The 12,305-nt window shown below is 34.1% G+C and overlaps 1 protein-coding gene across 1 annotated transcript; it reads left to right on the forward strand.

Annotated features, from left to right (window-relative positions):
* Positions 1-863: 863 nt before the first annotated feature.
* On the forward strand, positions 864-1,757 carry LOC132551099 (prion-like-(Q/N-rich) domain-bearing protein 25). Its single transcript, XM_060215207.1, has one exon. It carries the CDS (start codon positions 864-866, stop codon positions 1,755-1,757), a length of 894 nt encoding a protein of 297 aa, XP_060071190.1.
* Positions 1,758-12,305: the final 10,548 nt, after the last annotated feature.

The following is a 12,305-nucleotide window of genomic DNA, read 5'->3' on the forward strand; positions in this document are numbered from 1 at the left end:
ATCAACACAGATGTCATTTTATCATTATCGATTATTAACATGATTAATAACGGCCACGACACCATCTGAATAGACCCAATATACATAAATTATTGGTATAAATATGAAGTAACAGAGATTGGTTACATACATGTATTGAAAGTTTAAATAGATAATATAAAACGAATGTACAGCACTACACCATAATACTTTTATTATATTAATATTTCTTTCTAAAAAATATATTGGCATTGAAAGGCAAGCATTAGAGGTGTGTCCCTGGAATCCATTAAACCATCATAGTCGATACTGAAGGTTATCATTTTCAAGGGATTTATATTTTCGAAATTGTCGAGGATAGGAAACAATTAATCCATTGAACATTATGGTATATATGTTTTTTCCTTTCTGTATTGACGTTTTGGTATATGGTGTCTGTGTATTGGCTTTGTGGTGTATTTTTTTCCTTTCTGTCTCGGCTTTTTAGTATATTGTGTCTGTGTGTTGACTTTGTGGTATATTCTTTTCCTTTCTGTCTCGGCTTTTTAGTATATTGTATTTGTGTGTTGACTGTATTAAAACTAGTACTTAATGCTTTGATATCTGTTTTATTTGTACGTTTGGTATACATTAATGTGTACAACTTTACTCTGTCTGTACCATATCAAATAATTATTTTATGTCCTTACGCTGTGATATATTTTCTTGTGTGTCTAGACCTTATAACACGTTTGGCCAGTATGTGTGTTGACGTCATGATATATTTCTCTTATGTCTGTATGTTGAGTGAATGAAAATATTTTACAGATATTCAAGTGTTTGTTGATACTGTGTTATATTACTATGTTAACGCTACGATAGATAACCAAGTGTGTGTTAACGCTATGATAGATAACCAAGTGTCTGTTAACGCTATGGTAAATAACCAAGTGTCTGTAAACGCTATGATGGATAACCAAGTGTGTATTAACGCTATGATAGATAACCAAGTGTGTGTTAACGCTATGATAGATAACCAAATGTGTGATAACGCTATGATGGATAACCAAGTGTGTGTTAACGCTATGATAGATAACCAAATGTGTGTTAACGCTATGATAGATAACCAAGTGTGGGTTAACGCTATGATAGATAACCAAGTGTGTGTTAACGCTATGATAGATAACCAAGTGTCTGTTAACGCTATGGTAGATAACCAAGTGTCTGTTAACGCTATGGTAGATAACCAAATGTCTATTAACGCTATGATGGATTATCAAGTGTCTGTTAACGCTATGATAGATAACCAAGTGTGTGTTAACGCTATGATGGATAACCAAGTGTGTGTTAACGTTATGATAGATAACCAAATGTGTGATAACGCTATGATGGATAACCAAGTGTGTGTTAACGCTATGATAGATAACCAAATGTGTGTTAACGCTATGATAGATAACCAAGTGTGGGTTAACGCTATGATAGATAACCAAGTGTGTGTTAACGCTATGATAGATAACCAAGTGTCTGTTAACGCTATGATAGATAACCAAGTGTCTGTTAACGCTATGGTAGATAACCAAGTGTCTGTTAACGCCATGGTAGATAACCAAGTGTGTTTTAGCGCTATGGTAGATAACCAAGTGTGTGTTAACGCTATGGTAGATAACCAAGTGTGTGTTAACGCTATGGTAGATAACCAAGTGTGTGTTAACGCTATGATAGATAACCAAGTGTGTGTTAACGCTATGATGAATATTCTACTGTGTAATCGTTATGACGGACATTCAAGTGTGTGTTGATGCTATGACATAAATTCTACTGTGTTGATTCAATGACAGATAGTCTAATGTGTGAACATTATGAAAGACATTCATGTGTGTGTTGATGCAAGGGCATATATTCTACACTGTTGTTTCTATGACAGATATTCAAGAAGTGTGTGTTGAAAAAACAATGATAGATATTCTACTGTGTTAACGCTGTGATAGACATTCAAGTGCGTATTGAGCCTACGACAGATATTCTACTGTGTTAACGTGATGATAGATATTCTACTGTGTGTTGAAACACTATGACAGATATTCTACTATATTAACGCTCTGATAGATATTCTATTGTGTGTTGAAACACTATGACAGATATTCTATTGTGTTAACATTATGATAGATATTCTACTGTGTGTTGAAACACTATGACAGATATTCTACTATATTAACGCTCTGATAGATATTCTACTGTGTGTTGAAACACTATGACAGATATTCTACTATATTAACGCTCTGATAGATAATCAAGTGTGTTTTGTTGCTATGGAAATAGTCTGCTGTGTTGACGCTATGATGGATATTCCAGTGTGTGTTGATGCAATGACAGATATTCTACTGTGTGTTGACGCTATTAAATATGATCTAATGTAGGTTTTCTGTTCTAACATCTGTAAAACTATATAGAAGCTTATTTAGCCCATGCTGTGTTGTTTCCCCACAATGAAGGCTACTATGGTTGGGATAGATCATTGTTTTTTTCCGCGTAATCATAACACTCTGTGTAATTCTCGACAATGCTAATGGAGTGTCTGAGTGACTAGGATGTTAGACAGCAGACTATAAACAAGTCTATGGACGAGATGATCCCTATCCAACATGCATTCATGTACAAATACTCCACATATCAGACAGGTACTGAAGCCTTCTATATAAATACGGACTTAACAACCTCGTTGTCACTCACATACTAAACACCTATATTATGTAGTAAAGTAACACGTGCTAAACCTCATCCCTAGAGTACACTAATACGCACGTGTTAAACATATTCTCTAAAAAAACCTACACGTACCTTATACTTGACGTGTAATACACAACTACTACATGAACTCTCATCAACATTTTATTGGTAAACAACATCCTTCTCTATCAGCAGGTTACTGAGCGCAAATATTCATTACATATATCAATGAAGCATTTTACATTTGTGACAAGTATACCAAATTTTCCACACTAATGTACTTCTGCATGAAACACGGTACGGATGAAGTGTCTCTTAATTATAAAATAGAACAAAAACACAATTAAAAGAAATTCCGTGGTGTTTTATTCTTGTCTTCTTCTATTTTTACTAATATCATCAAACATCTTATCGCGTTCTACCACACACTTATAATAATTGCTATCCTTCTACCACATACACCAGACAACACGTGCAATGTATCTCAACCAAGAAGAATAAATCTTCACAAGGCGGTATGATAGGTATTTGCATTTGTGAATCTCCCGTTTCCAAATAGCAGCATGCCTGTTTCCTAGATAAAACTAAAAATAGGGAAATTTCAAAAAATAGATATTTATAAGGACTATGATGTCTCCATCACGATCTCAGGTTACCGATCTCTCCAATGGCGTACTATGATATTTGTATAAATGAAGGTTGTAGAATATCATTATTTTTAGAAGTTATCTCTATTTTACCATATATTGTGTTTATTTCCAGTAGCTTAAGGTTTTATAAACCAAACCAGTTTTATTTCCAGACAAAATAGTGTCAGCCAATAAGATCGGCTTACATGTAATGTTATGACTTTGACTTAATCATTTGTAGACCCCTTACAGATATGTATATGTTAATAATCGGTTCAATGAAGTATAGATAACCGAATATGGCAAACATCAGTGATATGAACAGATTTAAAGTAACTCTGGTTAAACGGATTTAAAGTAACTCTGGTTAATTACAAGCCATAAAATGTCATTCGGCAAAAGACATCCTCTCTAGCTCGATCAGTTTAACTGCAGGTCTGGTAAACCACATGTCCAAATTTCGGATAACAGAGGTGTTGTACTAAAACATAACTTCGACAGCATTGATAAGAGTATTTTACGTTTTAAATACTATATAAAACAGATGAAATAGACCTAATACTGTTTAAACAATTAAAATTAACTGACTAGCTATTAAGGAAAGTAACCTTGCTACATGGGAATCACCATCGTTACTCTAAAAGTGTAAAACTCTGCATACCTCTTAAATCAGCAAGTGCTGCGGTGTAGCGGAGGGGTCTCGTTCATGTAGCAATCGTGTATATCTTAACATTTAGAAGAAACATCATTTTCCCATTTTCGTAATTCATGCATTCTTTTCTTCTTAAGTACCTATCAGACGGAAACTACGTCCACACTTTGTAACTCGGATACATTTCTATCATAACCAAAACATCGAACCACTGTAACCAGTTCTGTCATGTAGCAACAGACGTGTAAGGGGTTACACATTGTGCATGTACTAATCACTTTAACATTAAATCTAGATTGCGTTCTACCTAGTTTAGTAGTAATATTGACATTGAATGATAATGCTACTGGATAGTTGATATTTCATACGGTAGAATGAAATCATTTCAAGAAAATTTAAAATAAACAAACAAATTTAAAAACTGGATGGTCTGAATATAAAAAATTAAACAGAAAAAAGTAGATGAATTCTTCTTATTTCGTTAAACTATCATGTATGTTTGAATATGTACTGCCATCAAGTTACTTACATAGTTAGACATGTGCGATAAACAATTGAATTTGAATTTAAATTGGGCAGTCGGCAGGCGGATTTTCACACTGTCTAACAACAATTCTAGATTCCGATCACACCAATAAGTATTGCCACTTGTAACTATTACCGATTTACGGATTTCCATAAACCGTTTTTATTTTTATGATTGTAAACAGACACATTCCCTTGACTAGATAATTTGTAGAACTTTTGATTTGTGAACTATTGTCTGCGTATAAATTGCTCCGAGTGTGACAACGTATACTAATCAGATAGTGTGGGGCGTAAAACATCGAACACGATAACATAACTAGTTTCGCTAAAATGTAAATCATTAAGCCGTGTAATACACAGTGACAGGCGTTCTGATAACACGGTAATGGTCGGCAGTCTCCTGCTGAAACATCTTCAGCCCATATCTACATCTACAGATCACGGACGATAAAAAGCATATTTTATCCTGACTACAGGGGTGTGAATGAGGTTCCATTTAAGGAAAATTACACATTTTAGATCGTTTTACTTTAAAGATATCGTGTGATTGATAATTCCAAATTTGTTAAAAAGACACTTGTTTGGAGTCAAATTATTACTAAGGGTGGTTGGCGCACATACTTAACAAATCGTGCACTTCTTATCGTCGAACAATTCTCACTATTGGCTAAACGTTTCATGGTTTAGATTGGTTTATTGATTCTAGACCCTATATGGCCCCTGTTTGGGTTACAAAATCATGTAGAAACGTATAAAATATTATTGAATAACATAACTCGAACAATTTGATACAGAGAGAGTTGATTTAATTAGGCTGTAGTAAACTGTGCAGTAACTGACATCCATTGATGGTATCGCCAAGCAGCAGAACACGTCATTGGGTTGTATAATACATCGATAGATTTTCAGCTTTCGACAACAGTTTGAATTTCTTTTTTAAAAATGGAAGGTTTTCAAATAATTATAACTGATGATTATCAACGTCATTCTCTAAGTCGAAGACAATTCAAAAATTAATATTTGAACAGACTTTTGAGCACTGTTAATAATACCAAGTACACTCCCATAGAAAAGCTTCATGGTGATCTCTTTTCTCTCGTACAGAAATTAGATTAGCGTTGCGGCACATATACGTAATTGACTCTAACAAACAACCATACAGACCGGCGCTAGTTGCGATCGATTTTTATGCAAATCTGACAGAACCGGAAGTGCAGATTACAAAGCACGCGCCAATTAATCGGGAGATGTAACATTGCACAGATGACATAATGCTGTCCGCATGTCTCTGAGAGAGACGTATTCTCTTTTTGGTAACCAGACAGAACTGATGACGAATTAAGATAAGCATTACCATGATGGAAGTCTGCGTCATGTTCATATACAAAACTTTGTCCATTGAACAATTTGTTGAAACGAAATCCATTTATCTATATTTGTTTGTATTTCAAATTATTATCAGCTTCAATTACGTGACGACAACAAAATATATGGCAAATTTATCCCCAGACCCATCTGTCAGAGTAAAACGAAGGGCAATAATTCTAGTAGATGAGAATGAACATGTTTAGGTACCAAAATATCTGTAAAATACTGCAACTTTTTTCACAACTACACTTTCGATAATTACAGTGGCTAATAAAGCATGATATTTCTTTTTTTCTAAATCAATAGATATGTAACGCTTTTTTCCACTGGATAATTTTCACGATCTAATCCCCAATATACTCATGATTTCTGACGCTTGCCCAAATATGGCGGTCACCTTTCCGGTTGAGGCGAATGATCGGCAAGGACATTCCAGTAAATTATGACGACATACTAGAATGAGTCATCGAAATGTTAAGCGGAGAATACGATAATTACAACTTTTGTGACATGTTCCGATTCACGTCTCCGCTGCAGTCAGTTTGAAGGTAAGCCTTATGTCAAAATGTCGATAAAGACGATATTCGCAATCCAGATATCAATTTTAGTTAATAACATCACAATTAAATGAAATAATATCACACGACATTGCCTCATACCCTAACTGAATAATTCAACATAGAATGGTATAAAAATCCTAACCTCCATTTGAAAAAACCGTTCTGACAACTTCGGATGACTCTCCACAATTCCGACTACTATTGATTAACTATAGTGAACAAGTAACTTTATCACTCAGAAACAGACACGACGAATTCCGGGTATGTACACCAGGAATCAACATAAACAACAATTTAGACTGTTAATCCACACAGAGAAAAATTTAAGTCTTTTCTATTGCTTCAATCTACACCCTGAGCCGAAATTATCGACAGCTTGACTGGAAATTGGAGGGAGGTTTACGACCTTTTTGAACAAAATCTTGCAAGCCTCCATTTTTGTTGGATTTCATTGAAATTGCGAAAGTTACATCCCTTTTAGACTCAAACTTTATCAGTTAGGGAGTAGTAGACTTGCTTTTATGCATAAACTCAAAATTAGATAATTAATTTTGTCATTTTAACACTCGGCTGCAAAACAAAAATTCAGGATCTAATCTCCAGTATATGCATAAAAACAAGCACAAAATCCCCTAAATCTCATACTCATATCTTTTTCTTGTACGTTATTGAAGCTTAGGCAGCTAAGTTCATGTATTAAAAGTACATCGCAAGCATCTCTCATAAACATAGTTTATGTAGTGCATAGTTTTCTTTACAACCGATCTATAAACACATACATCATATAGACATTTAAGTTAAGTACACACCAGCTCGAATCCACCAAAGTATCCTCCGACACACAAAGAAGCACGTTTAAGTAGTAGCTACAGTGATGAATGAGAAACGATTTTAGGTGTATCGGATGTATTTCTAATTTTGAGGCACTTCGTTCTTAGATAGTCGGAGATAAAATCGGAGATCCTCTCTTAGATAAATTTAAGCAGCTTTAATGATCTGTTTCCAAACATGTTAAAAAGGTATCTTTTCAATCATAGATATTATAATTTACCACATGCATTAAAGGGGTTTCGTTTGTCTTTCCGTAAGTGCTCTCTTTTGATTCTGTTACAACTATTTCATTAACATTTAAGAGGGTTTTTTTTTTTTTAAATATTGTCTACTTTTTAGTATTACATTTTTTTATTTGCTTTTTTTGTTTTTGAAAAGCAAATATTCTTTTCTGTTTATCTACGTTTTGATGAAGCAAGCATTCAATTGGCGGCATATTTTCATTATAGAATATTAATTACTACAAAACAAATTGTATATTATTAAAATTAAATGTATTCTACTCAGTCTTTATTTCGTGATATTTTCCCCTATTTTGTAATCATCCACTATTTCAGTTTACCAAATTAATTGAAATCAAATCATAAAATTAAGTTATCATTTATGCGATATGATTTGTCTGGTCTATATTTTATATTCCTAACTCAACTCTTATGTTTTCACACATTGATGGTGCAGTTTTAGGCGATATTTTCGTGTTGTGGTGACTGATTTGTGCAATATCGCCTTTTTACGTTGTTTCTAAAGCGAAAACCTGCGGAACGACGGGTTTTCATCTTCCATTTTCTACATTAAAACTCGAAAAGGCGACAAAATGAACATGAAAAGGCGCTACGTCATGTGTATTTTGTCGCCTTTTTTTACTGTTTTCGCGTTAGAAACAACGCAAATAGGCGAATTGGCATATATCAGCCATCAAAGCTTGCACTCTTTCTTATACTAATGTTACATTGTAATGTGCTTTTCATCCCTGTTTCTTTTGAGCAAGATTTTAACCGACCTAAAAAATATAGAAAATAGAACAACACCAGGTTACATTTTGTTATTGAAAAGATTCTGAATGGCCTCCGTATGGCAAACACACTATCGCACGTCTTAGATCAAATGACAAGAAAACCTATTGACAAGAATTTGAAATTATCATTGTTTTTTCCATTTGACATTTCGATGACACATTTCAGCATGTCTTTAGAAAAAAATTCTCCAATGTCGATCATCTGTCTCAATATGGTTGCTGTATATGATGCCTTCAGTCCAATAAGTCTTCATATTTCAACCATGACCATGAATACATTATTATTATCAACCTGCGAATGAAGTCGATCCAAAAAGTAAAACAGATTGATTTAATCATTTCCTATCATATGTACGAGATATCCTAAGGATATTGAAAGGAAATTAATAAATTTCAAATTTGCTGTATCACAAAGCATTGGAGACGTGTAACAGCAATATGAAAATTCCCATGATACATTGTTCGTCGTTTTACATACAAAGGAACAATGAATCGCGAAATGAATTTTCAATTGATTGTATCAGAATGTATCGTACGTCTATAACCCCAATAACAAAACGACCCATGGGTGACTTACATGTACTCATTGACACGACAGTTTCAATGGGTGACTTACATGTACTCACTGACACGACAGTTTCAATGGGTGACTGACATGGACTCGACTTCACGACAGTTTCCATGGATGACTAACATGTACTCATTGTCACGATAGTTTCCATGGCGACTAACATGTACTCACTGACACGACAGTTTCCATGGTGGCTAACAGGAACTCGTTGCTACGACAATTTCCAGAAGTGAATAATATGCACTCATCGTCACGATAATCTCCATGGTGACTAATATGTGCTCATTGTCACGATAGTTTCCATGGTGACTAACATGTGCTCATTGACACGACAGTGTCCATGGCGACTCGCATGTGCTCATTGATAGATTGACACTACAGTTTCCATAGTGACTCACATGAACTCGATTGTAATCATTGTCATTGCAGTTTCCATGGGTGACGAACATGAATTCGTTGTTACAACATTTTCCATGATAGACATGACGTTCAGTTATTTCTAAACCATTTTTTAAGTTTTGCAGCATAAAAGTACATTTTGTTGATCTGTTTTAGGGTGCCGAACTGGCTTTAACTGAATGACAAGCTAATTTCATAGACAACGTACATGTACTTTCTGTTGACCTCCTGTCCTTACTTTCTTTTTTTGTTTTTTCAACTTGACCTCTTCAAACTGCTGACATTTTTCAAAGACATAGTAGTAATCTTTACTACATCAAACTGTAAGAAGTCTGTACTATCGCTCGTTGACGCGATTGCTACGACATCGTAGAACCTGTTCCCAAAATTACGACTTACGTGTACGACCTTTTCAACTGAAAAAAAACGTACAATACATGGTTCGAGAATTGCGCGTTGATGGAGATTAAACAAGAAGTTTTATGCTGGTCATAATGATCCTAAAGTATAACATTCTGTTTCTTAACACGATATGAAGCCTGACGTAATTGAAGCTCAAAAGTATGCTTTGTTGTATATCTTGGTTTTAATTGTGCACGTGACAATACTTAATTGGATTGTACAGGGTTGATATGGCGGGTGGAGTCGATGAAGCTGAAGACGCTTGCTCTTCTGGAATACCTGATTTCATTCTCCTTTTACTTTTTCATGAGTCCCTGTTTAAATCTCCCTTTGTTCTTATTTTGCCCTCGGTTAATTAGATTTGTGTTTGAATTACCATTCTGTTTATATGTTGGTATTGTCATTGTTGGTATTGAATGGATGACAATTAATTTTATGGATTGACAAACTAATGCAGCTACCCTGGCTTTTAAATTTCTGAGTTAATACGAGTAATTTACTATTCTATCTTTGCATCAATAACGCATCGATTTCGACAATAACAAGCTAACACTAACGTTTCAATTATCCCACGCGCCGGTGTCCAAGAACAAATTAATTTACTTGTCAGTTCCTAGCATGCGGATTATAAACAAACATTTCAACGTAATATAAGGCATTGTGTAAATAGACTACTTAATTACTTTACTTGGCCACAACGCATTAAAGGAAATCAATTATGTCTGCACTACAGAGAATGCATTTTATTAATAATATTTTTTAAATTTTCATTTTGAAAGTTGTGCCTTTTTTATCCGTTATACGTTTAAAACATCCCTGAAAGCATTGCAAACCTAATTACAGGTTATACATGAGACCAGAATTCATTTATCCATACGAAGTATAGTGATCTGAGACAGAATCAAAATGGGAACATTTTTTTAAATATGTAATATAATTTGATTATTTCATGTTCATGAAAGAATCCCAACTAAAGCCAATGGAAGAAAGATAACTCTTACATGCATATTTATATTTATATCTGAAAGTAAACTGATCGCCAGTTATTGTTAAATAATGTAATTTTATATTAACAGACTTTATACAAAATCCAACTTTGAGCAATATTGAATCCTTACAAAACGTTATTAAGATAAATGTTTTTTGAAGATTTTAAGTATTGACCTTAAGTATAAATTTGTCAGTTGATACATCACCGTGATATTTAGATATAACTGATAATCTTACATTAGAGGAATCTTTCGCATCCCTGTTTTATTGAGGTAATTAACACTATCTTCGTTATCGTTCGCGAAGATTTTCGTTATATCATAGGTGTAGCTGAACCCTCTTGTCGTTCCCTGGCATTATGCATCGGGAGCATGAAACAGATCTGCAATATAAGATTGTACAAAAGACACCCCAGAATTAGATACAGTATAGAAAATTATTTAATCAGACTTCATCATACAGCTGGTATTGTCATTGATGCTTCAGGCTTAATTTTATCAATACAATTACAAGTTTATGTCTATTCTAAGACAGTAGTTTCCATCATATCCCACGCTTGGTCTTATCTTTTATATATTTATATATAGATTCAAGTGTACAATAGATCTGATATTTAATTACCAACCTTAAAACATGTTTGAAGCGCCGTATATGACTTCTTTCGTGTCTTATTCAATCATTATGTCATCGAGTAAAACATTGACAAGTGATATTTCAAAGATATTTCAGACCTTTATGAGAATGATGACATCAACTGGTGTTTGTGATCGACTAGCTAACAGACTACATATCGTTGGCGTTCATTAATCTGGTTATATAAACAAATTAAAGTGAAGCTATCGTGGATACCTGTGTGACGATTTTTACTTTGTGAATCCAAACAGTACAAATCGACTGTGAAATATGGCTGAAAATTGGGGAGAAAAGCGGGCCAATCATAAAGTTTGTCAGTTAACCAAGTTTCCCTTGTGTTGATTGATAATAACAAAGTGTTACTATTTTCTTTTTTATATTGCTTAAACAACCGTCAACAACAGTAGTGATGTAACAATAAACATTCAAAAAGAAATTTCCAAAACCTGACGTAACAACATACAGTATATGTACCCGCTACAGTAAACCCTGTGTCAATGGTCACCCTTCTACAAACGTCACCTGTGTATAAAGGCGACATTTAGGTTCCCAATGTAATGCAATGCATAGTAACTAAGCCTGTGTTAAAGGCAACCCGTGTATAAAGACAATTTTTCTGTGCTCCTTGAATGCCCTTTATAGAAAGGTTTCACTATATTAGTAAATAATAAACGTTGCATGATATAAAAAAGATCACCCAAGCATTTACCCGTGAAAACTATTTTTCGTAGGGTATGTAAAGAAACAGTCTTTAGTCTAAACAGGTATAACACATATAGCACACATACACATTACTCATATATCATTACTTGACACTTCTCTTGTTACAAGATAACTCACAAACGCATTCTTGCTTGACCTTACAAGGTTACACACACAATTGCTTTTACGAGTGTGTTCCAACAGCTTACAACACACCGACAACCTATCGAATACATGCTAATACTTCTCGCAACAAATACGGTACAGTATAAAAACTATCATATTTTCTAGGTATCCTTATAGGTAAATTATACACTTGTGCATGTATCACGATAATGTC

The sequence above is a fragment of the Ylistrum balloti genome, unplaced genomic scaffold, assembly GCF_031769215.1.
Source record: "Ylistrum balloti isolate Yb309-2 unplaced genomic scaffold, AGI_CSIRO_Ybal_v1 Utg370176, whole genome shotgun sequence".
NCBI lineage: Eukaryota > Metazoa > Mollusca > Bivalvia > Pectinida > Pectinidae > Ylistrum > Ylistrum balloti.

Excerpts from the sequence above, each read along its gene's own strand:
- LOC132551099 (XM_060215207.1), top strand. The coding sequence starts at position 864 with ATGATAGATAACCAAGTGTCTGTTAACGCTATGGTAAATAACCAAGTG.